General features: G+C 46.4%; 9 protein-coding genes across 9 annotated transcripts; 6 read left to right on the forward strand and 3 right to left on the reverse strand.

Annotated features, from left to right (window-relative positions):
* Positions 1 to 371: 371 nt before the first annotated feature.
* CGCS363_v011197 (uncharacterized protein) lies at positions 372 to 1,836 on the reverse strand (the record flags this gene model as incomplete). Its single annotated transcript, XM_036643046.1, has 6 exons — positions 372 to 778; positions 841 to 1,221; positions 1,286 to 1,376; positions 1,435 to 1,539; positions 1,600 to 1,665; positions 1,723 to 1,836. 6 exons carry the CDS (start codon positions 1,834 to 1,836, stop codon positions 372 to 374), a joined length of 1,164 nt encoding a protein of 387 aa, XP_036491684.1.
* Positions 1,837 to 2,767: 931 nt separating this feature from the next.
* On the forward strand, positions 2,768 to 4,178 carry paxM (FAD-dependent monooxygenase paxM; the record flags this gene model as incomplete). Its single annotated transcript, XM_036643047.1, has 2 exons — positions 2,768 to 3,081; positions 3,137 to 4,178. The coding sequence occupies 2 exons, from the start codon at positions 2,768 to 2,770 to the stop codon at positions 4,176 to 4,178; spliced, it is 1,356 nt and encodes a 451-aa protein (XP_036491560.1).
* A 4,690-nt stretch (positions 4,179 to 8,868) lies between these two features.
* Positions 8,869 to 9,969, forward strand: vgb (Virginiamycin B lyase; the record flags this gene model as incomplete). Its single annotated transcript, XM_036643048.1, has 1 exon — positions 8,869 to 9,969. The coding sequence occupies one exon, from the start codon at positions 8,869 to 8,871 to the stop codon at positions 9,967 to 9,969; it is 1,101 nt and encodes a 366-aa protein (XP_036492032.1).
* Positions 9,970 to 11,288: 1,319 nt separating this feature from the next.
* On the forward strand, positions 11,289 to 11,873 carry CGCS363_v011200 (uncharacterized protein; the record flags this gene model as incomplete). The annotated part of the gene is made up of 1 exon (XM_036643049.1): positions 11,289 to 11,873. One exon carries the CDS (start codon positions 11,289 to 11,291, stop codon positions 11,871 to 11,873), a length of 585 nt encoding a protein of 194 aa, XP_036492171.1.
* Positions 11,874 to 12,506: 633 nt separating this feature from the next.
* Positions 12,507 to 13,642, reverse strand: CGCS363_v011201 (Uncharacterized protein; the record flags this gene model as incomplete). The annotated part of the gene is made up of 4 exons (XM_036643050.1): positions 12,507 to 12,983; positions 13,061 to 13,234; positions 13,296 to 13,502; positions 13,598 to 13,642. 4 exons carry the CDS (start codon positions 13,640 to 13,642, stop codon positions 12,507 to 12,509), a joined length of 903 nt encoding a protein of 300 aa, XP_036492172.1.
* Positions 13,643 to 14,467: 825 nt separating this feature from the next.
* trt14 (Isomerase trt14) lies at positions 14,468 to 14,953 on the forward strand (the record flags this gene model as incomplete). The annotated part of the gene is made up of 2 exons (XM_036643051.1): positions 14,468 to 14,622; positions 14,692 to 14,953. The coding sequence occupies 2 exons, from the start codon at positions 14,468 to 14,470 to the stop codon at positions 14,951 to 14,953; spliced, it is 417 nt and encodes a 138-aa protein (XP_036492552.1).
* A 1,361-nt stretch (positions 14,954 to 16,314) lies between these two features.
* Cdkl4 (Cyclin-dependent kinase-like 4) lies at positions 16,315 to 17,848 on the forward strand (the record flags this gene model as incomplete). Its single annotated transcript, XM_036643052.1, has 2 exons — positions 16,315 to 16,911; positions 16,973 to 17,848. The coding sequence occupies 2 exons, from the start codon at positions 16,315 to 16,317 to the stop codon at positions 17,846 to 17,848; spliced, it is 1,473 nt and encodes a 490-aa protein (XP_036492553.1).
* Positions 17,849 to 18,656: 808 nt separating this feature from the next.
* Positions 18,657 to 20,289, forward strand: CGCS363_v011204 (uncharacterized protein; the record flags this gene model as incomplete). Its single annotated transcript, XM_036643053.1, has 4 exons — positions 18,657 to 18,668; positions 18,739 to 18,963; positions 19,038 to 19,501; positions 19,560 to 20,289. 4 exons carry the CDS (start codon positions 18,657 to 18,659, stop codon positions 20,287 to 20,289), a joined length of 1,431 nt encoding a protein of 476 aa, XP_036492170.1.
* A 4,654-nt stretch (positions 20,290 to 24,943) lies between these two features.
* RNF1-0 (Guanyl-specific ribonuclease F1) lies at positions 24,944 to 25,568 on the reverse strand (the record flags this gene model as incomplete). Its single annotated transcript, XM_036643054.1, has 2 exons — positions 24,944 to 25,170; positions 25,265 to 25,568. The coding sequence occupies 2 exons, from the start codon at positions 25,566 to 25,568 to the stop codon at positions 24,944 to 24,946; spliced, it is 531 nt and encodes a 176-aa protein (XP_036492551.1).
* Between the last annotated feature and the right edge of the window lie 900 nt (positions 25,569 to 26,468).

A 26,468-nucleotide genomic window follows, 5' to 3' on the forward strand; every position in this document is an offset into this window, starting at 1 on the left:
TCGACGAAATGCCACAACGGGTTGAGGTCACATACAGGACATTTGTGGACAATTTTGCGAAGCGACCTAATATGCAATGCTTCTTCGCCAATAATCAACAAGCTAGAAGTGCAGGGCAACTAACAAAGTTGGCAATGGTGTCGGTCCCTTTTCCTGCGGTCTCTGCCATCTTCTTCATGGGTGGCGGCTTTACCGCAGGGCAGAGACTCTTCAGCGCCTACTGGGCCATCATCGTGTCAGTGACTGGACACATGTTGTTCTGGATCATCTTTTTGGTCGAGATATCTGAGTACCGGAAACCAGCCGGGAAACGTTTGTCACTTTGAAAGACCCCCCTAAACCCCCCTGATAACTCATTAACATTAATGTGACTACTTCTTCTGGTCAAGTCCTTGCCAGGGCAGACGTGCGTTCCCAAGCGAAGAAACGTCGCCCGATTCCTCCGTAATAATGCTGACAGACTGGGTCTTTAGTATGTGCTGGCGACCGCTGTCATCCGAATTGCGGTCGCCCAAGACCGTGGCTTCGAGGACGCTGTCCCCCTGATATCTACTGTTCTTGGTCCCACTGCGCTCGGAAGAGTTCCAGTGTTTATTGTCGCAATTTTCGAGCTGATATGACGGCGTGAATTGATTGCTCTTGTAGGCTGAGTTTCCTCTGCTTGACCGTAGCGCAGTGACGACTTTGGAAACCAAAGGCCGCAGTCCTGCCAATGACCCGGCTACCAGGCCCAGGTTGTACTCAATGGCCATCCAATACAAGGAGCTCGCTCCAGCGTCTGTGGAATAAAATCATTAGCAACTCATCAAAGTCCAGCGAAGGTCAAGTCTTCGAACTTACAAGTTGTGTCTGAGGACCCAGACTTATAGAACTGTATGCTTTCGAACCTGATAGCGGGCGCGATGCAGGCTACCAAGCCGCTTCCGAAGACCAACAAGAGAGCCGTCTTCTTGGCAGAGCCAATGTGTAGTTTCATCAACGCAGGGAATGGAAGGAGGAATATGATAATGTCACAGGCAAAAAGTGTGGCGGCCTGGTACATGAAGATTCCATAGGTAACATCCGTGGAGAAGCAGTATTTTGCCCTATCGGGCGACATGAGGAACTCCAGTTGATACGCATATTTGGGCGGGGTGCACTGAAACGCTCCAACGATCGAGCCCGATATCGTAAAGAGCACAAGGAATATTATCAAGCCGAGCGTCGTGTGTTGAATATAAGCTAAAAGCAAAGATCAGTTCAGCAGGAAACGGGAAGAGAGACGTAAATAGAGCATAGAACCTACGTGTTGGGAACACTCGCCGCAGGAGTAAAAGGATGCTGGACTTAACAGCTAGAGAAACAAACAAGTACATGCAGATGCAGATGTAGTATAACTGAAAGGTCGTATTAGAAGCAGACTCGGTTGATCAGCCAGGAAAAGGGAATGTTTACCAAGAACCACATCTTCAAATGCTCTTGTGAAACATGTTGAATATGCTTCCCGACGCCGTAGTGCACAACAGCCAGCCCAACGCCGTTGAACATGGTGACAGAGATCTAGTCCAATCATGAGCACTCGCGTTCTTGAGGGACGGTAGCCTTGACAAGAGAACTCACCAAACCAACGAGGCAGGCCCAATCGTCAATTCCAAAGGCGTTGATCACATATTTGCGAACGTAAAGCTTTCAGGACACCAACTGTTAGCAGTTTTCATGTCTCCCACAGTTTCGATTACATACCCTCGTGCTGCAAACCAAGATTGCCAAAACACCTGTTGATATGATGGTCCCATACGAAACAGCGATCTCATACTTCTCATCAGCGCCAAGCTCCGAACTTCCAGTGTTTGACATCTCTAGGATACGGGAAGTGATGCCCGCGATAAATCGGCTGAGGGGAGCGTGTGGTCAGTGACAGAGCAACAAGTGCCAAGAGGGGGTTGAAAACACGGAGCCTGCATAACTCCGGTTGACTCCGACTATATATGAGTTGGCGACAATTTCTGCCAGAACTTACGAATCCTTCAGGGGCTCTCCACCGTCTGTCTGCAAATGCCGAACATGGGGAATGAACCCTTGATGCTGCTGTACTAGGTAGTAAGCGAGCGATCGGCCACGAGGAGATGGATTCATTGATACGGCCTGCAGACTGACGGGGCGGTCGCTATCGCTACCAGACCTGACTCGCCTCTTTCTTTGGTACCCAGAAGTATCTGGTTGGTTTGGCTTGCGCACCAACACACGGCAGAGGAGTTCCACATTTCGCCCTACTTTTTTGACTTTGAGTACGAGATGATCATGTTGCCGGAAACGCCCCCGGCATGGCCTCCCTTGGCAGCAGTGAACTTGAAAACGGCTACCGCGACGATCAATCCCACACTCCGTGATGATTTAACGGCGGCGCCGATGTGCGTGATCACTGACGGGGCCTAATGGGAGCTCATTCAAAGCTGCATCGATGTTTTCTGGAATGCTCCAGGATGGCGCCGCTGTGACTTCTCAATACGTCGGAGATTTTCAACTACATGGCGTGACCTTACAACGCACGTGTCGTATTAAATCTCTTCCCTGTGTTGACCCCTAACTTGTGTGCCTGGCCAGGCCCAGGACCCAAAGTAGATAGAGAAGATCCACAACCGTTAACGGTTCAGGCGGTGTGTGCCGCCTAAGTACGTACCGCCTTACTAGGGCTTGTTCCCTGCAGCAGTGCATATAAGTGTGGAGGGTCTTGTGGCCAAGTCGTTGGACAACAGCTCCAGACAACACCGTGAATATCTCTGACAGAATGCTTACCGAGGACATGGCAGACTCGGCACAAAGGTTCCAGGTCATCATCGCTGGTGGTAGCTTGGTGGGCCTGACCACTGCACTGGCTTTGGAGAAGGCCGGGATCTCTTACGTCCTGTTGGAGAAGCGTGAAATCGCTCCGCATTTAGGAGCATCCATCTCCATTCACCCGCATACCCAGCGGGTGATGGAGCAGTTGGGGGTATGGCCTGAAATCAGGGCAGGCGTACTACCCCTTGAGAACAGGCAACACTATGATGAGAACGGTGTCTTGTTCGAGGACTCTTCGATATTGCAGGAGATATCCAAGCAGTAAGTCAAATGCACATGCTCTATAGGATAAGTGGCTGAAGCAGACCAACACCAGGTGTCACGGCCGGTGTACAGCATTCATGGAACGCAAGTTCTGGCTTAGCTGTATCTATAACACCATCGAGGACAAGTCTCGCATTCGCACAAACTCCGGAGTGGCCTCATTCGTCGAGTCCGCAGAAGGCGTAGAAGTGACGACGGAGAGTGGCGAGATACTGAAGGGGGACATCTTGCTAGGCGCCGACGGCGTCCATAGCCATGTCCGGAGTCTCCTAGCAGAAAAGCTCGACAGCACTGATGCCGCCGCCGCACAAAAGATGCGGGAATGCTACGTCAGCACCTATCACGCCATCTTTGCTACCTCAAGGAACATGAACTCAAAGGGAGAACTGTTTCTTCCGGAGCGCATGGTGCACAACGTCTACTACCCCGGCTTTTCTGGCGTTTCTGCCGCCGGTGTTCGCGATCTCGTGTTTTGGTTTCTATTCGTCAAAAGTGACCAAGTCACCAAGACCCCAAACACCCCGCGCTTCACCGAGGAGCAAACACTGGCCACAATCGAGAAGTATGGAGACCGCAACCTCGGCCCTGGATACACCTTCAAGGACCTGTGGGACACCCGAGTCAAAGCGAATATGGTGGCGCTCGAAGAGGGAGTGCTTCAGACAAAATGGAATTCCGGCGGCAGGGTTGTCCTGTTGGGGGACGCAGTGCACAAGGCGACAGTCAACCCGGGACTAGGGGGCAATCTCGCAGTGGAGGGCGTTGTGCACCTTATGAACGAGCTCGTGCCCCTCTTGCGCAGATGCGAGGAAGATGGCATGCGAAAACCGACCACCACCGAACTTGCCGCTACGTTCGATGAGTACGAGAAGAAGCAGCGGCCGCATGCCGACCTCATCGTGAACGCTTCTGGCTACATCACGCGCTATGAGGCTATGGACACATGGTGGCTCAATGCCCTCCGTCGCGTCTCCCCTTGGGTCAGTGATAGTATGAAGGCGAGTGGGTTTGCTCGATACATTAATGAGGGCCCATGGCTGAATTTCCTGCCCACCCAAGATGAGCAACTGGGAGCTGGTGAAGGGGATCTGTGAGCTACGGTGGATAAACAGTTCACCCCACGTTACGTTCGTCAAGGGTGCTCGTAAGTTGCTATAGACCTAGTGGATTCTGCATGGTGCTCGGGCGCAGCTTTTGGGAGGCGCTCTATTCGGCACCCCTATGTCCCCTATTCGGCACTAACTTAAGCCTTTTTAGGTAAGTTATTATATTAGTACTACACTATATATAGCGAAGTAAATCTCTAGCCCTATAGGCTACTAAAAGATTTATTATATATAGTAATATATAGTTTTATAAAATATAGAGCGAAAATTTATATATTAATATATTAATTTAATACTAAAGTTATTTATACTATTTATACTACTTATACTACTTATACTATTTATATTACTACTTATATTATTACTTTAGTTAACTTAAAAACTACTTAAACTACTATTAATTAGAAGGAAATAGTAGAAGCTTAAAGTAAAGCTATATAAGTAGTAAAAAAATTTATAAATATATAAGAAGCTAGCTAAGCTTAAAAAATATTAAAGTTAGAGTTAGTAGTAGTAGTAGAAGTAATAAATATTAGTTTAATATAAAATTCTAGAAAGTTTAGGCTAACTACTAACTTATTTAGCTAAACTACTAATTAACTATATCTTTTATATACTTCTTACTTTTTTTAGCTTATTTTTTAATAATAAACTTCTTTTTTTTTTTAGCTATATAAATAGTAGTAGTAGTAGCTAAGTAAGTATAATAAATATATTAGTATAAACTATTTTAAACGTAAAAGGTTTATACTTTATAGATATATTATTAATATAAAAAAAAAGTATTAATATAATAGATTAATACTATAGAGGGTTAGTAGTAAGTATATTACTATTATTAAGTAAAAAGTAATTTTATTAGTAATTATACTTAAGTATAATAATATTAAGGTTAAGCTTTTATATTACTATTTATAAAACTATAATCTCTAGCTATAAAATATATATTAGAAGTATATCTTAATAAATAGAAAGTTAGAGTACTTATTAAGGTTTAATTAAGCTACTAATAGTAGTTATAATCCTCTTTTTTAATATAGTAATTAAAGTTTACTACTTTAAAATAGTTAAGAATATTATAGTAGTAAAGTAAGCTTTATTAGTAAGTAAATAAGTTTATATAAATACTAAGTTTCTTACTTTAAGAGTTATTAGTATATATAATATTTATAGTTTATTACTATTAATATACTATATTAAGACTTTTAAAAGAGATACTTTAAACTAACTAATATAGTATCTCTTCTTTTATATATACTACTTTATAGTAGTATTTTTTATTACTAATATATATATAGAAAGTATCTTTTTTAGTTTTAATTATCTTACTAATTATATTAAAGAGGCTAAATAAGTTAGAGAGGTAGTTATAAAGGTAGGACTTTAATTTAGTATAAGTAGACTTAGTATAAGAAGTAGTTTTAAGGCTATAATTATAATACTTTTTAATAGTAAAGTTAGTAAACTAGAGGTAAAATAGAAAGTAAGTAGTAATAAAGTAGTTAATAATTTAAAGCTAGGTCTTTTTAAATATATTTTTAAGTGCTTATTATTACTTTAAAAAAAAGCCTTAGTTAATATATAGATATATACCTTCTAAACTTATAAAATACTATTAAGAAACTACTTAATCTTCTCTAAATTAGAAGTTATTAAAATAATAGGTTTTTAAATAGTAGTTAGAAGGTTAATAATATAAATATTACTATTAAGTAGAGAGAAATTAATAATAAATATAAGATTTTCAGCTTTATAGCTAGTAGCTAAGTTATTAAAATCCTTAGTAATATTAGTTATAAAATTCTAACTAATAGGATTAACTAAAGTTTCTTTAAACCTACTTATAGTTAAATTAAGTAAATTAAAAATATTCTTAATATAGGGCGCACTAAGATTATTAGTAATTTTAGGTCTAATAGAAAGCTAATTTTTAGCTTAATTATCTAGCTCTAACTTAAGTATACTATCCTACTTATTTTTTATATTTAACACTATATTTTTAAGTATATACTAAATATATAACTATTACTATATACTTAGAAATACTACTCTTACTACTTTTTTAAATACCTTATTAAAATTAGTTATTACTACTTTTAGTAGTATAATTTTTTTAGTAATAATTATAGCTTTTAGTTACTTAAGTACTTACTTATATGCTATACTACTCTTATTTAAAATGAGGTAGAAAGTAGTATTAAAGGTTAAGTATATTAAAGTTATACTATTAACCTTAAAAAGTAGTATATTAAAGTAATTAACTTAAATTACTTATAAGCTTCTTCTCTCTTCTTATTATACTTAGAACTAACTTTATATATAGTATCTATCAATAAAAGCTTAAAGTTTAACTTCTACTAGTTAAAGTACTATATATATCTAGAACACTATATTAATCTTACTTAACCTCTTATTATAGTAAAAACTTAGATACCTAATATCTTAGTTCTACTTAAGTTTTTATATAAATATCTAAGTAGTTAAGAGAGGGCTATACTTCTTATAATATAGCTACTATTATATATTATATATATCTTTTAGCTATATATACTTAATATTTACCTCTTTATTTATCTATATTATAATATCTTATACTATTAATTTACTTAACTTTAAGAGAGCTTTTATATAAGTATATTTTACTTCTTTACTACTAGCTACTTTAATAGTAGCTATTTTATAGAAAGTTTAACTTTATAACTTTAACTCTTTAGTAATAAGTAAATAGTTATATTAATTATTAAGTATAATTATTACTTACTTACTAAGAACTAGTAAAAGTTATACTAACTACTTATAACTAGTTTTATTAGTTTTTAAATCTTACTATATTACTATAGTTTTTTTAAGGCGTCCTCTATAGTTATAATTAAGCTTTTATTAAACCTTCTTATTATATATATTTAAATATAACTAAGCTTTAATTATACTATACTTATAGGTCTTTTAGTATTAATAAACTACTTTAATAAGGTTATTAAGACTTTATACTTTAAGATTTATAGTTATAATATAATAATAATATAAAAATAAATAATTTTAGTGAGGATATTAATACTATAGTATTTAGATTATATATAGAGAGTTAATTATTAATAAAATAATAAATTCACATATTCTAAGTAAACTATTAGCATTTATATAACTATTATATAAAATATCTAGTATAAAGATAGTTTAGGTAGCTATAAAGTAGTAGGCACCCTCTATAGCTATAATACCTATAAACTGCCTAAAAAGGCTTAAGTTAGTACTAAATAGGGGACATAGGGGTGCCAAATAGAGCGCCTCGCTTTTAGGGGCGAAAGATAGTCTTGACGGATATTAGAAATGGGAGTTTTCTGATTTCCCTGACGAGGTTGGAAGAAAGCTCGAGTCAGTTGCCATGAGGGAGATGGGCTTCTGGTGGGCGACCATGATTGTCGCTCACGGGAGGATTGACTTTTGATCGGCATTCAATATTTGTTGAGCCCATGGAATGGTCCGTTTGAACAGGCTTGTAATTTCATCCCAAGACGGATCCTTCCGTCAACGTATGTTGTGGTATCAAAAAGTCGAAACTCACTTCGGAAGGCATTCCCGCGGCGGGAAACGCTCAATTCTTGGAATAATTATCAACCAATCAGTCACTTTTCCAAACCTCATGCTATCCGCGATGTATTCGGGGCACATTCGGGTGCCAGGATGAGACCATTGGAATACCCGTCGCCCCGTGGATGCCCATCTTGCCTCCTAATGACCTTCCGGGAGAGGTCATTGACCACTGGTGATATCCATACTTGCCGTGTCAGCTCAGGCGACAGGGCCATTTCACCTGACCTGGATCGCCTGCGGCCCAGTCACCTCGGCCCATGCTGGTGGTGAGGGTTTCATGGCCAGCGTCGTGTGATGAGGGGTTCCCACAGAACCGCCTTCGATTGCTGTATGCAGTGCTTCTGGCACTTGGGTTGTATCCGTGGGATGGGGAGTCTCTTCACAACGGTGTTGAGGAATCACGTCTTTTTATTGATTTAGCTAGCGCCAGGATACCCAGGCCACGGGTAATGAGACAGGATGAAGAGGACGAAACGCGTTGGCTGCTAGACAAATCGGGTGTAGCCATGGACGGCCCGCGACGTAAGAAACCTTGTCTGACAGCCCGGGGGGACCCGGTTTGTGCCGAACCGAGATTCTGTACGGGGCAACCTTACCAGGGCCGTTGGCCGCTCTCGGCCTGGACTCAAAAAGCAGAAGATGAAAGCGGTGTCTAAGAGGAAGACAAGGAAGAATAGGAGGACCCGCCTGCGATGGCACACTGTCCACCTCATTACCCGGCCATGGGTTCTAGTCATCAGATTCCAGCAGACTCTGTGACAGCGGACATCAGAAAAGTGCCGACAACGAGAAACCGAGTCAGCTTTCAACCACAAGAAATTCCCCGAGCCACGTGCCGAATGGACTAATTCGTACCCAGCGGTGTAGGGAGGGACTGCACCGTATTTGCCAGGTCAAATTTCCCTCTGCCCAAGACGTATGCAAGTGAACAACCCCTTGGCGGGAATCTTGCGTGTTTATATACTTCTAGCAATATCCCGTTGTAAGTGAGTGGCATCAATTTGCAGCATTTGGTATCGTCAGTCCTTCTCGCCTTATTGCCAACTTAATCGTCGCTCTTTTTACGCTTGATATTTTGTTAAAAATGAAGACCTCAACTTTCGTCAGCCTTCTACTCGGCTCCTCGACTGTCGTCGGTGCAACATCGGGACATAATCGGCCTAGACGGGAGAAAGGACTTGAGGAATATGCCGCTGTCACCTTACTCGACACCGCTTGCGAGACGGAGTTTCACCCTGATCAACTCGACATTGCCTGGGTCGAACTCATTGCGTCAAACACGATCCTACGGGTGAATCTGACAAGCGGCGAGCAAACAAGATTCCCACTGAACAACCCTGTTGGACTCCCCAGCGGCATGGAGTTCCTTGCGGACGGTAACCTGTGGTTTTCCGAAGTCGTCGGCAACAGCATGGTGAAGTTGGACCCGAAGGATGGCAGCATGACCGAATACCCCTTCCCCTGGACCAACATCTCTGTTCTCGACAATCTTCCTGCCGGAATCCGTGTCACCATCGATGTCGCCGGCGGCCGCGACCGTGGAGCGTGGTTCACGTCCGTCGGCCTCAACGCCATTGGCCGGTTCGACATTGACACCCACAAGTACGACTTGTACCCGCTGCCAAACCCCCTTTCGGCCCCTCTCATCATCCAAGCTGGCCCGGGCAACACAATGGTCTTCTCGGAAATTCTGGGCAACAGGGTCGGCACCATCGATGTGATCACCAAAGAGATTAAGGAGTACGAAATCCCGACACCGTTGTCTCTGGTTCAAGGTGTCGCGACGGACAAGAATGGCCTCATCTGGTGGACGGGAACTGGCGGTGGAAACTTTGGAACCATCGATGTCACAACAGGCGAGGTGACTGAGATGTTCATTGCCGACATCCGCGCTGCGGGCAACTCCACTGTGGTTGAGAACGGTCTTATCAGCATCGGTTCCTCCGGGGCACTGGCGTTGCCTGGGCCGATCCGTGTCGGTAACGATGGCAAGGTCTACTTTGTAGAGGGTAACCTGGTGTTCCTTGGAAACCGCGTTGCACAGTACGACCCCGAGACTCAGCAGCTCGTGGAGTACGTCACTCCTACGAGCGTCAGTGCCCCGTGTGATCTTAACAACCAGCAACCGGACGCCATTTACTTTGCAGAGTTTACCGGTGCCCATCTGGGTCGGGTCAACTACTAAGGGGCGGAAGCTGAACGAGCCAGACAAAGCGCCAACGGCTGAGGCTGACGGGTTCCAAGAATTAGAACATTCTTTGAATGGAGGATGGAGCTATATGATGTTATTCTGTGTTTATATTTATGTTTTACTCCCTATAAAGTTTCGTTTATAGTTATATAGCCCCGCGACGACCTGCTTCGCTGCGGCGTAATTCTTTTCTTCACATTTAGCAAGCTGCGGTGGGCCCTGTGAGGTGAAGTTCCGGTATTCCGCCGGGCAAGTACCAATTGACCACCAATTATCTGCCTGGGTATGCCCAGAATGACCCTTTGTCTTATTTCTGACCTCCATCCTCGTGCGATGTTGATGGGTCACAGTTAACCACATTGTTACACATATTGAACTTTGCATGAGTAGACCGTAGATATAACATATGTACAGCTTTCGCGTCTAAGGTGCTTCTGAGAAATTCCTTGCATCAGGATTTGTCGTCAGACTGCGCAACAATCGAGCCATGCCCCAACCAACAGGCTCTAGTTCAAATAGCACCAGCAGTCCTTTCATGCCCAGCAGTAAGATTTCGAACTTACCAATGGATAGCTACTGACAATGTGAATCTAGACATCCGTGGGCACGAGATGCTCACTGCGCCATAACTCGAGTTTCTATGCACCGCTTGCAAAGTAATACCCGCCACAGCGTTCGTGTCGACGACCGAGTCAACTGCATAGCCTAATACTTCCGCCTGTGTAACCAGGAGACAAAGAAGCATGATGCGCCAATGTCACTCCTAAGTCTCTTTGGGGATGGGGAGTGGTTTGAAGGGAAGAAAGAGTCGTCCATAGAAAAGGAGCCTGAAACGCTACAAGTTCGCAGGGACAGGTCGTCCATCAACCCCTCAGGAGATCTAAAGAATTCTCGAGTTAGTCGTTGCGACAGGTCTTCAAAGTAGCAAAACTATGACTGGAAGATCTTTTGCCGTACGTGGATTGGGCCTGGGTCATTGTTAGCAGATGTAACCGTTGGAGCCTGTTGCAGGGGTGTTGATATATAAACCCCGTCGCCCACATGCTTCTCTGCAGCGTGCGTTTTCCTTTCTCAACAACGTCTTCAAAGGCTAAATTACGCGCTCGACATTGCGACAAGCCAAAAAATCATTTTCAGTGCCTCAATCAGACAGACTCAATCTTTATTAGACCAACATGTCGACTTTCGAGGGGGAAGCACTTATTCCTATTCACGACGCACTCTGCGCCGTTCACCAACCTCCCAAGCTTTCTTCTGAGGCCCGCCGACTCTTCTGGAATATTGACGGTCCGCTTGAATCCGCCGTCCACATTATGGCAACCGAAAGGGACACGAGCTCTCTGGAGCCCTACTTCCAGAACCACGCCTGGTATCCGTTCTCGCAGGCTGCGCTCACGGAACCCAAGGTCTCATCCATGACCGTGGTAGTCGATGACCTTAATGAGTGGGAGGACGTGTGGCTTGAATGCCACCGCGAGCATACTGACCCCGAATGCGCCGATGAGGTTGAGGAGGAGCAAACGGACGCCGATACCCATTGGGGGTTACTCCCCGACTATGATCCGGCCTCGGACGAAGACGGACTATTGCATCTACTGAAATGCTGCGGAACTCAAAGGCCACGCGGGAAAACTGTTATCGTGGTAGTGAGGCCCGCCGTCGGTTCTTTTGTAACGATTCATGACTACCTCTCAACCGTGCATCCCTTGCATCTGAGGTCGCGTGCGGACCTTCTAAACGCCATGGGAGACGTGATGGAGAACGAGCCGCTGCCGTCGGAGACGAAGCTCATGGTCGACTATCACATGCCTCATCATTTGGTTATTCGCGAGCAGGATGATTGGTTCAGAGAAGTTAGCAGACCGCCAAACCCGTTGTTGGCGTCAATGGCTACCTAGCAAGATATTCCGAATGATTGGAAAAAAGCAGTGATTAGTTAGATGAAGAGTATTGACAGATTAGACAGAAAGACGATTCGCATCTTGTTTTGAAATGAGAACACCTTGAACTGATTGAACTGATATACTTCTATTTCGATTCGAAAATTGGAAACAGCAGCCAGTGGGGGCGATGTGCCAGCACCGGCATCAACCACCTCATCCTTCCACTCACAGCTTGGCGTCAGGATCAGTCGTCCACGAATAGCACTCATTGGTCACCGTACCTCCCTGCTTGTTATCAATGCCACCGCAGTTGCAGCTGTCGACGAGCAACCCTAAGTACCGCCGGCACTCGTTGTAGTCCCATTTCCATTCACAGCCTTCTGCGATTATAGTAGCCAATAAAGGTATTCCAGCATTTTACCCAACCTACAATGTTAAAAAGTACAATTCAATGTTTATAGCTGGAGATTTCATGCTAAATGAGATTATGATGAGATCGATTGAAAAGCTTGAGCTGCGTGCGCTACTATTTACCAGAAAGGGTACTTGGACATGGCGACCGAAAGTCATAATTGGAACATTTCGTAGATTTGATGTCTGCAAAATTCGTATTTCAGCCCCAAGGAAAAAGACTGATACCACACTCCTTTACTTCATTTTGTTTACTCCATTTGCTTCGCCAAACACCAACCGAAACTCGTCGATGAATGTTGCCTCCCAATCCACCGCCGTCTTCTTGGGCTTCCACCCAATCTCCCTTGAGAGATTTGCAGCTACCAACGATTCTGAACCAAAGACAATCTCGGCCCAGTTCATATCCCCGTGAAACTGATCACGGGCAATGCTTTCGAGTGACATTGATGAGGCCTTGGCGGTTTTGAGCGCTCCTAGCTTCAACCCGGCTCTTCCGATGTTGTCAGCAATTTTGGCGAAGCTACTACTCCCAATCTCGGCAAAGAAGATGGCTCGGTCGTGAGGGGAAATCTTCCCGGCAATGGCGCTGGCAACGACAGTCTCATAGAGCGCCGCCAGATCTTCCACGTGAACATGGCTCCATCGCCCTGCACCTTCACCAATATACCGGGATTCGCCATTGGTCAGGGCCAAGCGCATAAGCATGGGCAACTGGCCATTGGAGAGTGTCCTAAAGAAGCCACTCCCGATGCCAAAAACGAGAGGCGGCCAGATAGAGACGTGTCTACTCCCAATCGCTTGCCGGTCTCAGCGACAAAGATGTCAACTGAACGATTTTGATAGGGTTCTTGGAGGTCAAGAGATTTCTCGTAGCTGAAGATGTCTTCTTTGTCGGCGAAGACCCGAGTTCCACGGTACTTCTTCGTGATGGGGAAGTCAGCAACGTTGCTGGTTCCGGAAGTCTAATCATGTTAGTTTACCCAGTTTCATTGATAAAATGAGTGATTTGAGAGGCGCCCTCACGTGGATGAAGATGCCAGTCTTTCCCATCTTGGACTTTCGGTCATGTAGACCCTGAAGCATAGCCTCTGCTGAAGCTTTGTGAAAGCTGTTGGCGATATGGATGATAACATCGTGATCAGCCGCTGCTTGTCGAATGATTTCAGTGTCGTCCAAGCCGTTGAATATGATTGATTGGATGCCCTTCTCAGCGAGGATGTCGGCTTGGCTCTGATGCCGAATCAGGGCGCTGAAAGAGAGGGAGTTTATCCCTGGTACCGTCGAATTCAGCAACTGGGTTAACACAGTGCCACCGCTTGAGTCACGTTAGCGGACTGCAAGAAAATAATGAGGAGCTTCTGGGAAGTCATGATGTCTAGGTTGCTGTGGGCGATACAGGATTTCCTGGAGTGAAGAAGATATTTTGTAAAAGCTCACGTTCCGAAAAAGAAGAACTCTGAAAACTCTTCTAAGTACAAAATCGACCTTGCTTATCATCAATGCAATCTTAACTACAACTGAGGATACCCATCTTTTAAGTGCTATTCGTCGTGGAAAACTCCAGAGCAAAGGCTGGACATTCGCGAATTACAAATCAACCCAACTTCAAAACCCTGAAGATCATCTTGACGATTTGACTTTCAAGTCCGCAATTCCGCCATGTACAAGACGCAGTCCGCAAGTGCGCAGAAGTGCGTCTCTTGGCTGAACGCGCGCGACGCGCGGATTGCGGTTGCGAAGCTATCGTGGGCATGTGCCGAGCTCAATTTTAGGACCGGTTGGTATTGGCCCATTGGCCATTAATTAGCTGTTATTCAACTGCCGGCGCTGCTATGAACTAGGCTTGGCAACATGTAAGCCAATGGCAAAGCTGTGTTACGGTCAGAGCGTCGACTTCAGCAAGATGATTGGTTGAATTCGGAAACCGAAAGCGAGCGCGGGACTTGCTGAGTAACAGCGAAAGTAATGAATGCTCCGCAAGTATTCTGACAAAGCAGGGCGGACTTTCGATTTCAAACGACGATGCACTGGTCAAGCTGCCGCGTCTCGTGTTTGTTGCCTACTATGTGTAGACCTAGACGCGAAATACTTAAATGGGCGTCGTCCAGCTATGTCTTGGTTCGAAGATTGCCCAGCCTTATCAACAGTTCGCCCATCCACTACTCAACAAGTTAACCTATCTCCCCAAACCAGTTATGTCTATGAAGGAAACCCTCGAGTCCACTGCCTCTGGCTGGCTCTCAGACTTGGAGAGCCGCTCTATCGAAAACGTTGTTTCCAAATGGACTGAAGACATTCACTACGCGGTTCATCCGGATACAAACGGCATCTACCCAATGAATAGAGAACAGTGAGTGCCCGGTTGGGAATCCGAATCCTAGCATCTTCCAATAAAAAGTTTAACTGACATTGCGTCCAGATTCCGGACCAACGACCGAGCAGCCAACATCTTCAAGCACTTGAAGTCAATCAAAATCACTATCAATGAGATGTTCACAGATGTGGAGAAGAGAACGGTGACGATGGTGTGCACAAGCAAGGGTGAGACGGCGGCTGGGTCGTACGGCACTGATTGCCTGTTTGTGGCGACAATGACAGAGGATGGCAAGAAGATTAAGAAGCTGTCTGAGTGGATTGACTTTCAGAAAAGACAAGGCGCACTCAGCAGTGCTATCCACTAAGGCAAGTCTGGGATATCTGAAGCCTTAATTTGTACGGCGATATAACTAGAAATATCTACTGTAGCCCGTCTTAGGAAGCTCTGTGTCCTGGGAAAATTCACCAAACTGGTATTCAGTAATCCTGTTGTCACAGCCTTCAGCTCCTACGTATTGTGCAATATTTTGCTCTATTCGAAGCTTGTTTTTGTCTCGGAGCTATGGCAACTGTCCAACAGTGGGACATCATGGAGCTTTGACTGATGTTGCATTGTGACCCGTAGCCGTAATGATATGAGATTGGAAAGCATGTGTTCAGAACTGCAAATACACCTTCGCTATGAATGGTATATAGGCGTCACCTCATGTCTTTATGCGGCTTCAAGGCAAGGTTGTGATACCCGAACCTAACTTGGCTTAACTTGTTCAATAGCTTCCCGAATTTCTTGGGTGCCACTGCTGTCACCGACGAAGCTTTTGTCGTTTGATGGCCTGAGCAGCAATTTCGACTGCCGGAGAATGGGGATATCACGGCTGCCGCCAAACCATTCATTTCAATGCAATCAAGGTGGCAGTATAGACTGCTTTAAGGCTGTTATAATCACCTGATCTGGCTATGTCAGGTTGTGTGTGAGTTGATATCGACCGCCCGAAGTGAGATCAATATCTACCCGCGCTTCACAGCTGCTGTGGTCAAAGTAGGGCTTGGAATTTTCAGCCACCGGGTGAAAAAGAGGCCTCCTTCTGCATCTATATGTTGAGAGGTATCAGCTTCCGGGTTTCATACGCTGCTAGCCTACTTTGTCCCCCTTTGCACTGTCCAAAACGCGCGAAATCTAATGTGATCAGTATCTGATATGAAAGCTAGAATCAGGCTGACCAATAGTACGTTAATTTATGCCACTGTAAGAACTCGGTGAGAGGAAGTAGGCAGTCTTTCTACTAGTTTCTCGCAAATCGTAACATCATGTGCACCAGAACAAGGCGTAGGTGTCGATAAGCCTGCCACACCAGAATTGCGGACGAATCAAGATGACTTAAAGCAGCGGCCGAGGTATGGTCTATGCATGGTACTTATGATATCTGATGGCACAATACCAGGTTGATTTGGACGTTGTTTGATTGGCGTGGCCGTTTTTCCTGGTGAGGGGGAAGAGTTTTGCAGCGGGGTCCGCCTTTGCCAGCGGCTGACATTTTGCAGCTGACGCCGTGTTCTCCTTCGCTTTCAGCTATCCGTGAGCATTATAAAACATACCCTACTGTGACGCCCGGAAGCCAAAGTCAGTCGGATCCCGAATTTGACGCTTTCAAACGACTGCAAAAGTGACGAAATTCGGCCGCCATCCTAACATTGTGTTCCCCGGCTTGTCGGACCGAGCGCAGCCATGGACATTGAGAGCGAAATTCGGGAACGTATCGAAGAACCCACGGACGGAAAGCCATTTCTACCAAATGACGCCATTGACGAATTGACCGCTCGTCGGAATGTTCGAGAGTACCTCCGCGCTAACTGCCAGTATCTCCCCAAGGACGCCAACATCGATTCCCTTGTGAGATACGTTACCGACGAAGACAATCCAGCTAGACGGGTGTTTCTAATCTTGGCCCACTGTGATTGTGTGCAGCACTTGAGCTTGCTACAACAAGATGGCTTCTATGATGCTGACTTGCCGATCACGAAGACATGGGAAAAGACCGCGAAACGCTACCGTGTTCATACCAATAGTCGAAGGAAGTCTCAGACTCAGAGAAGCAATCGCAAGCTGTGGCATTGCTTCGATCGGTGGAAAAGAAGCAGAGACGTGGAGGATTTCGACACCAAACAATGGCGTTTCATGGCGCCTGTATTCGGAGCTGACACTTTCGACTACCACCTTTCCCCCAAATGCCCTCTTCCTATCACCGAAGAATCCGTTTCTACGAGGAAAGTGGGGTATTCTGGTGTGGTCGTGAGTGTCAAAATTCACGAGGCTCACATACAGGTAAGAACTCTAGCCTGTTGACGTTCTTGTACCTACCTCATCTCACAATATCACCCGCTAGGATAAATACAAAGGTCAGCAAATAGCCTTCAAGCAATTGCATCCCAACATGGACGCCTACTATGCTCAGGAGTCCGAAGCCCTCCGCATGATCAACGAGTTGAACAACCCTCACTTAATCCAGCCTTTGGCAGCCTACACCAGAGGCGATAGATGTGGGTTTTTCTTTCCATGGGCTAATGGTGGAACATTGGAGGATTATTGGAGAAACAACCCACGACCTGAGGGAGAGGCGAATATTCGATGGGTCCTCAACCAACTCTATGGCCTTTCCGGGGCTACCAAAGCCCTTCACCAGAAGAATTGTCGCCATACGGACCTCAAGCCTTCGAACATTCTCCTATTCATTGAGAAAGAACTTCCTGGCCGCCTACGAATCGCCGATGTCGGTCTGGCCAAGATTCACAAGGACGAAACAACGCAGCGGGAGAGACTCAATATCATAACGAGTGCGAAAACTAGCACTAAGCGATACGAAGCCCCTGAACTACAACAGCAGGTCGATCAGCTCTCTCGCGTCTTCGATGTGTGGTCTCTTGGTTGCGTCTTTCTTGAGTTCCTGGTTTGGACTTGCTATGGACGGAGCAGAGTGGACAGGTTTATCGACTTGAATACTCCGTTTTGGCATGTCAGCTCCGGCGAGTATCAGCGAAGCCTTGTAGTCGATGAACTGATTGACAGTTTGCGAAGTGACATTGCGAATAATGGCGGCGGAACCGCTCTGAAGCGTTGTTTGGACTTTGTCGATAAGAGGATGCTTGTACCGGAATACAAGAATCGAGCGGATGCTTCGGAAACTCGCGATGAATTTCGAAGCATCCGGACGAGTGAATCACGGAATAATGGCTACTTTCAAAACATAGCCCTTACTGGTTAGGACGTGTATTAGAAGGTTTTGAATCGCAGCTAATCGGAGCCCTGTAGTACCGGAGGTCACAGGCAGACGTAGCCCAGGTACTGATAGCATGAACACGAAAGACGTTGAAGTTTCTGTACTATCCAAACGTGAGGAAGAAGTGAGTGGATTGTTTGCTTGCGTATTGCGTAATGTGGGTTTCGGCACGAAGCTAACTTGATTGATCCAGTATGTGCGTACCCGCAAAACATTACACGACAATATCTGAAGCAGTTCTAACCTGATTCACAGAATGTAGTGGCCCCCAGGATTGCCTATCTACGCACCACTCCAGATAGCCCCTGTAATGTAAAACTATCAGAAAGTTGCTAATGTTTTTTCATAGGCGGTCAGCGAAGCTCATTGAACATCGCAAACCAAAGTTGCTAATGAATACAGTCCGTAAGTATGGATCTTCAGTCAGTCAAAGGTCGCGTCGGCTAATAACCCTTCGTTGATCAGGAGACTATGAAACTCAACGACCAATGGGAACCAAGACTGGACAATGTCTTCGCCCAAGACTTTTTCAATATCGTTCGCAGTAACGAGCCTCCCACTCCAAGGCTTTTTTCGAAGCTGTGCCCAAAGTGTCTTGAAGTTGGAACCATCGACTTTACGATTTGCGACGGAATGGAGAAAATTAAGAAAAGATCCGAACTTTGCGACCTTTGCGATATGCTTTACAAGGCTGCAATAGAAAATGGTCTAGAGGACAGTGATGAGCTCAGATGCCGTCGAGTTGAGTCGACAGTCAACATAGAACCTCACGGGCCAACCCTATTATCCATTTATGCCGACCCAGGTAAGCCATTCTTGTAGCAAATATCCTTGTTATAATGTTTTGTGCAAGAAGCTTCTGAACGAATGCATAGATGATCACGACTTCGCTCCAACCTCCACGCAACTTGGGCCCGCCCAGCTTTCCGAACCACTCAGCGAATTCCAGACTACACTACTCAGAGAATGGATACGAGTTTGCGACGAACAGCACAATCATCTCTTCGAACCCGAAGCAAAGCTTCCTACCCGCGTACTGGATGTTGGTACCAAAAGCCAACCCAACCTCCGCCTTCTTTGCACGGAGGCATCCGCCTCTGGTAAGTATGTTGCATTGAGCCATTGCTGGGGCAGTGCACAATGCTTCAAAACCCTCAAAAGCAACATCACCCAGCTCGCAGCATGCATAGAATTTGATGAGTTGCCAAAGACCTTCAAGGATGCTATCGAAGTCACTAGGGTGCTTGGGTTCCGTTACCTTTGGATAGACTCGCTTTGCATTATCCAGGATGATCCAAGCGACTGGGAGAGGGAAGCCGTCTCCATGGAGCATGTATTTAGCTCTGCCAACATCACGATTGCTGCCAGTTCGGCCAAATCCTCATCAGAAGGCTTCATCTTCTCCAGAGGCAAGCAACCTTCGTCGCTTGCGATCCAGACGCCATCAGGTAGAACCATCTTCATCCGCAAATCGATAGATAACTTCCGCCACGATGTTGAGAAATCTGTTCTCAATCAAAGGGGCTGGGTTCTCCAAGAAAGAGCGCTCGCGCGGCGCACCATTCACTTCACCTCAACTCAGGTCTATTGGGAGTGCGGATACGGAATTCATTGCGAGACTTTGACGAAGCTAGTAAAGTACGTCCTCGTTCCGAAAGCGGTCACAAGACCTATCAACGCTAACTTGCTGTCTAAGCCCCAAAGCTGCATTTCTTGGAGATTCCAACTTCCCGAACTCTGCTCTTGCTTATTTCAAGGGGGCAAGGATACGTCTCTTCCAAAATCTCTACCAGATATACTCGACGCTCGACTTCAGTCATGTGTCCGATCGACCTATAGCAATTCGTGGTCTGGAGGAAAGACTCCTGAAGACTTTCGATACCAAAGGCGGATTTGGAGTCTTCGAACGATACCTGCACAGGAGTCTACTTTGGCAACGACAAGAAGAGTCAACTTTGGTTCCAATCCCTGGTATTAGGGATAGGCACATTCCTTCCTGGTCCTGGATGTCGCGAAATGGTCCGATCTCCTTTTTGGACGCCCCGTTTGATCGTATAGACTGGCACGAGAATATCTTCACGCCTTTCCACAGTAAAAGCGGACGCAAAAAGCATTGGAAAGCAGGCCGGGATGACGACGTCGCTCATGTGCTACAAGGCCGTTCACGTAAGCTGAGTATAAATGCGAAAGACCTGGAACAAAAGATCATCTTCGACCAAAAGGGTCAGACAGCACGAGCAGGTCTTAGATGCATTATTCTAGGCACAGAGAAAGCGACAAGTTCAATGAAGAATGTCCAGCACTACGTTATTATCATCGAGCCGATTTCGTGTTCAGAGAGGGAACAGTACGTCAGAACTGGAGTGGGAAAATTGCTTTCGAATGACATATTGGAGGATGAGGGAGTTGAAGTCATTGTGTTTTAGTACCAGCCTATCTCCACTACTATGTTTCGCGTTATTCTACTGCATGTCCCATCTCTTAACATTATTTGCCTGGTGCGTCACGAGTAAGATAATTTCTTGACATGCGATGAATATTCAAATTGTGTTCCCATGCTCCTAGTCCCACGATGTTTAAAATTGTATTTCGCTTAGAACTCCGGCGATGCTCGGTGGGAGCGGCTTCATAGAAGGCAGTCTATGGATGCTTGTATGATATCGCTAACAGAATGAACAAACGCCAGGCTGAAGAGATACTTGAAAAACCGACTATCCTTCGAAAGATCGATCACCCTGGAACCACAAGATCAGTCATCCTTGTCGATACAGTCATGGCTATCGATACTGGCCAAGTTCGACCGCACACGAGATCTTGATTGACGTACCACTGGCAAACTTTTCTAATGAAATTCGTTCTTTGTCCGTTTGAGGTTCTTGTATTCTTATGATGTAAATACTGTGCCTCATCTCTACTGCGAACTTGTCTTGACCGAAGCAATTCGTAAGAACTTGCAGAAGATCAGTCGAGCTCACAAGGTTCGAATGTACCTCAAAAGTAGTCTTCAAGGCTTTATTTGTGTTATTGTCTGAGCTGGACGGTTGTGTTGAAGTTTGAACGGATGTCATACTAGCAGAATATTTGTGTAGTGTGCGAAAATGAATACTTTTGACGATTTCATGAATTTTGGACGTGGGTTGTGGATGTTCATATATCATTCGTTAGACGGAGGCCAGACTCAAACAGGTTATAAAAACAGAAAATATGCCCGAATGAACTTGTTGAATTCCTGCTGCCTCGTAGGAGTGGTCACGCCTTGCCGGTGTGCTGAAAAGTGGAAAATTACTTTGCCAACAGCTCCGCACCCAGCCACACATATTCCAAAACAGAACGTCTTGGCGTCGCAGCCTGCATTGAAAGTGCAGAACGCCTCGTGCTGACCACCCTCTTCATCCAAGCTAAATTCGGAAGTTGAAAAACTTGGATCAGGCTGTATCTAACATGGTGGAAGCAACCATATATGCTGGTGTGTCCAGATTCTGGCGCGTCCTGCATGTCCTCGTAAAGTAAGAGGGTGTGAACCTTCCACACTCAGTATTTCATCACATGGGAGGACTATCTGTTTACGATTGAAGGGCTGTAGTTACCTGGCAGCCTGTTATTCAACACCCTTGCAACGGAAGGTTATGATTTGACCAGCTTCACCGAAGCCTGAACACCAAGCCACCACGCCGAGGAGGCAGCTCTAGATATGTCTGCAATTTCGTTCAAATGGGCTGCTGGTGGGTGGTGTTGGGGAGTGTCTCTGCAGTCGAGAGCCTCGAGTCACAGGGGTCCCTCTCCGAAAGATAGAGATTTGGGGCATCAGGGGCAAGCGGAGAACCGACCAAAGGTTTATGGTCTCAAGCAGCTACTGAAGCAGGCTTGAGCGGACCACTCTCATAAATCCAGACCGAGGCCCCGCCGTGAAATTTTACTGGATCAATTGCTTCCCTAGCATACCCATCCGGTTTTGGGAAGATCTTTTGGGAAGATCTTTTGCAAAGGCACGAATCGCCACGAATTCTGCACTCATTGACATCTTCACAACCAACCATAAGCCATCCCACGACAAATCGTATATCATGGCCAGTCGTGGAAATGACCAATTATCTTCGAACACTGAGGATATCTCAATTACGCTGAGAATTCCTGACTATAAGCACGACGGCGCAGCCCCGGCAACCTATCTGCTAGGCTCACACAACGTGATCGAAGCGGATAGTACAAAACTCGAAGAAAACGGAGATAAACTTCTGTGGGAGCAGAAAGTCTTCGACAGCTTGGACTGCGCAGATTTCAACGTCTCAGAGACCACCTTTGCTGGCCTTGATCCAGACTACAACAAATCTGATCAGACGGTCCTGAAGACATACAACGCTAAGGATGTCGCGGATGATATGAGGTGCTCATTTGAGGTGTCGGTTGTGAACGACGAAGCTTTTCTACCTCACAACAAGCTTTGCGACATTGTCAACTTGGAAGTCGTTTCAGGCCTGCTCCGAGCAACTTTCAAAAGTTACGACGAAGTGGAAATAGCCCGCATGACGGCAGAAGTTCTAGGCAAGGATTGCAAGTTGGGATGCAGCCGCAAATCCTCACGACTCAAGATCTTTGCGATTCTCATCATGATGGGCAAGATATCACTCATCCGTGACTTCATAGACTATGAGATTATGGATAAGCACCTTCCGCTGAAGGTGAAAAGAGAAAAAGCAGAGAAGGCCCCGAGATCCAAAGTCACAGTCCGGCTGTATAAGAGATCCAAGGACGCCACTCTGCAAGAATCCGAACGGGATGGCCCAAATACAGTGGACGACTTAGAGCCTTTAGAGTTCTCCGGGCTTTGGTCGTCTAATGACGTGGAAGACTTCGAGTCACGTCAAAAGACAATGTGTATTCCCTTGTTCGAATTACCCTGCAAGGAAATTCATTTCTATAACTTCAGAGAACGGCCAACACTTCCATTTTTGCTATTCGACCTGCAGCAGGTTGGAGGTTATGGAAGTGTGAGGAAAGCGCAGATCCATCAGGCTCACTACATCCATGTCGACGGCTGCACGGTAATATGAAACATTTCACCAATTTTCGGAACCAGAAGCTAACGTATCCCTTCAGAGTCGTGTCAGCAGAAGTTTTGCGGTCAAGGAACTCCATAGCCTGACAAGGAAGGCTTATGACGATGAAATGCAGCTTTTCACAAAGATCGGAGCACGAGGCCTACATAAAAAACCGGAACACCTGATTCAGCTTCAGTTCAGTTACCTGCATGACGACCGCTATTTCCTGGTCTTTCCATGGGCTGATGGAAACCTCCGAGAGTTTTGGATGATGCATCGCTTCAATCCCGAAAACAAAAACGGGGTGGCATGGTTACTGCATCAGTGTAGAGGCCTTACCAAAGGCTTACACAAAATACATACCCTGAACAGCCTCTCCGACTTGTCCAACGCGGGAGCCAAGTCACTCGTGGAACTCAAACAGGGAAAATGCAAAGAAAAGAGATGGGGACGCCACGGAGATATTAAGCCTGAGAATATTCTTTGGTTTCAAGAGTACGAGAAGATTAAAAATTTCTTGGTCATCTCCGACTTTGGCCTCACAAGCTTCAACACGACGAATTCTAGGTCAAAGGTACGCCCTGAGTCGATTGCTGGCTATTCAGGCTCATACAGACCCCCAGAGCTCGATCTCGGGAAAAAGATATCTCCGAAATACGATATATGGTCCCTAGGATGCGTTTTTCTGGAGTTCATTTCGTGGTTCCTACTCGGATACGCCGCGACGAATACGAGCTTTACGGATTCACGTCTCGAGGAGGAGAGACACAGGCGATTGCCGGAGGATAAGTTTTTCATCCTTGAAAAGCCGACAAGACGTTCCCGTAAGCTTCGTGCGAAGATCAAGCCTTCAGTGACCACCGTAAGTTCGCCCCTCCCACACATACAATTCTCGCCCTGAATTATAGTGGTTGTACTGGTGGGCAATTACTGCAGAGAATGACCGCTTGGCGTGACCGTGCGAAGCTCACAATCTCTCAGTGGATCCAGAAGCTGCGTGACGAAAAAAGCTGTCCCACACAGCTAACAGCATTTCTGGACTTCATCGAAGAGAAGATGCTTGTGCCAGTCTCGACGGAGCGCCCAGACTGTCGAAAGATCATGGCCGAGATCGCGAACATACTGGCGACGTGCCCGCCAGACGTCGAGTATGAGAATGGCATCAATCCGATGTTTATCAGAGTTGAAGTACGTATGTTTGGATCAATCCTGTTGGTCCAGCCCCTTCTCCGGTATGTTTGCTCACGCAAGATAGCCACAGTCTCCGGGAGTAAGCCAATCACCTTCAGAATTAGATTCCTACGGTGGAGTTACGAGGACCCATTCCAGACAGCCGAGCCATATATCTACGTCTCCGACATATATTTCAGACAATGTAGACTGTGTCACGAATGACTCACCAAATGGCCCGCCTTCACCTAAAAGGGCGCATCCAAGCGTGGATGATTTTGCCAAATTAGGATCACTGTTTGATGAACAACGGCAACCAGTTCAAAGAAGTGGCTTATAAGACATGCTCCGGGGGTATTCGCTCAAGCTGGTTTTCAAGTGTGTTGACAGCCAGGCTATTGTGACTATAATCCAACATGATAAGTAGCGTAGTTTCTTCACCAGGGTAATAATGCATACATCTTTAAGCATCTTTAAGCATCTTTAAGCATCTTGAAGCATCTGTTGGCATTCGTATCCAGCGCTTGGGTGTATGCGTACACTACATAGGTTGGAGTATCGCTGTAGAGTACACTACACGGAATATAAAAGCAAACAAAACTACCTAGGGCTTCGACTCTATATTGACTCGGGTAAGTGGTTTTTCAAAGGCAAAGGCTAACACGAGAATAGGAAAAGAGAAATGTGAACTTCATTAATGTGGATCTAGCTCAGACTTCCTAAACCTTCCAGCGGTCCACCTAGGCCCAGAACCGGAGCACCGGCAAATTCCATCGCCTCGGTAACTCTCAGACCCAACATGTGCCCCGCCACCATTATTTCCTTTCCCTCTAGTCCATTAAGCCAGAAGTCTGTTTAATTTTTGGTTTCATTAAGCGGTAAGAGCAAGCAGAGACAGCACAGGCAGTAGAACCCCGAATGAGCCTGAGGTGGTGATACTCGAAGCCGCCGAGCTGCCACTGCCGCTGCTTGACGAAGACTCATTGCACGAAACAAAACCGTTGCGCTGGACGGCGCCGGTGTGGGTCATTGCGCCGACAAAGACGCAGCTGCCCCGGTAATCCGGATCGAAGACCACACGGTCGGGGCCGGGTGCCCCTGCGCGGTGCACGTTAGTCTCAACACATCGAATGCCAAGAGGTGGTGTTTGCGAGTCAAGGGATGCGGGGGTGTGTGTTGGTGGGAGACTTACTGCCAGTGTAGTTTCCAGACGAGATGATGGGGAACTCTTGGTAGGGGCCGGAGGTGTCGAAGGTGAGGCCCTCGCGGTTGTTGAAGCGGTGGGGGTACTCGCTGGTGCCGACCTGCTGGTTGTTGGCGTAGAGGCGGCAGCCCTCGGCGACGGCCTCGTCGACCTGCTTGCGGGAGTACTTTGCGTCGCCGCAGCGGATGGAGCCGAGGCCGGTGGTGCCCTGGCGCTTTTCGAGGGCGATGGGGTTGGCGGCGGCGAGGACGGCGCAGAGGGCCAGGGCGAGGGTGGATTTGAGGCTGACCATGGTGGGTGGGATGAGAGGGATGAGATTGGGGTGAGGTGCAGTCGATGCGACGGTAGATTTGGTGGATGAAGATGGTTTAATGAGTCGAGGTTGTTGAGAGGACAAGAGTGAGGCGAGTGTTTGTTGCTGTAACGGATTTGAGACGCGCAGTGAGGGTGGATGGGTGAAAGGGAAGGGCCGGCCCGCGATTAATAAAACTGTCCGGCGGATGGTCTTGACCGTCAACTGTGTTTCGAAAGATGGGAATGTTGTCCAAAGAAAAGAAAACCGAGAATAGAAGCCAGAAAGAAAACAACAGATGGCGCCGAGAGGGTCGCCTAGAGCTTGGCCGGCGCAAGGTTCCCGTCCGCCAAGTGAGTTGCCGACCGTCGATGGCGTCTCGTTCAGCTGTCCTGGTCCCCTTGGACGCCTCAAAGGTGCCCCCAAGACGGCGAGACGGGCCCCTCGGGTGCCTGACATGCGCTGGCTCCCGCCCGAAAATGTGTCAGAGGTTCCCTGACGAGCTGCGCTGAGTGAGGAACCGAAGCCAACATCACGTGTGGCCTCCTCTGCGCCAATCAAATCATGCGAAAATGAAAAGAAAACATAAGCTTAATCTTGAGGAGAGGCCGCCCGGACTCAGCGCCCCACTTTAATTACCGCCCCCCTCTCGATTCTTTTGCGGAAGGGGCCGAGCAGCCGAACCGCCCAATGCAAAACACACAAACAACTCGATCGATGCACACAGAGACAAGACGAGACGTTGTTTGCATTCTGTGTCTGTGTCGGCAAATCAAAGCCACACTTGCGATCTTGGGGCTTGCGCGTCTCCCCTGTGCCACGACCTGTGCCGTGCCGTTGCATCCCGCCTCGCCTTATCCTGCGGTGCCACGGTGCCTGACGCGGAGCCCGGAGCGCGCC

This window comes from Colletotrichum siamense, assembly GCF_013390195.1.
Source record: "Colletotrichum siamense strain Cg363 chromosome Unknown KSG_Cg363_contig07, whole genome shotgun sequence".
NCBI lineage: Eukaryota > Fungi > Ascomycota > Sordariomycetes > Glomerellales > Glomerellaceae > Colletotrichum > Colletotrichum siamense.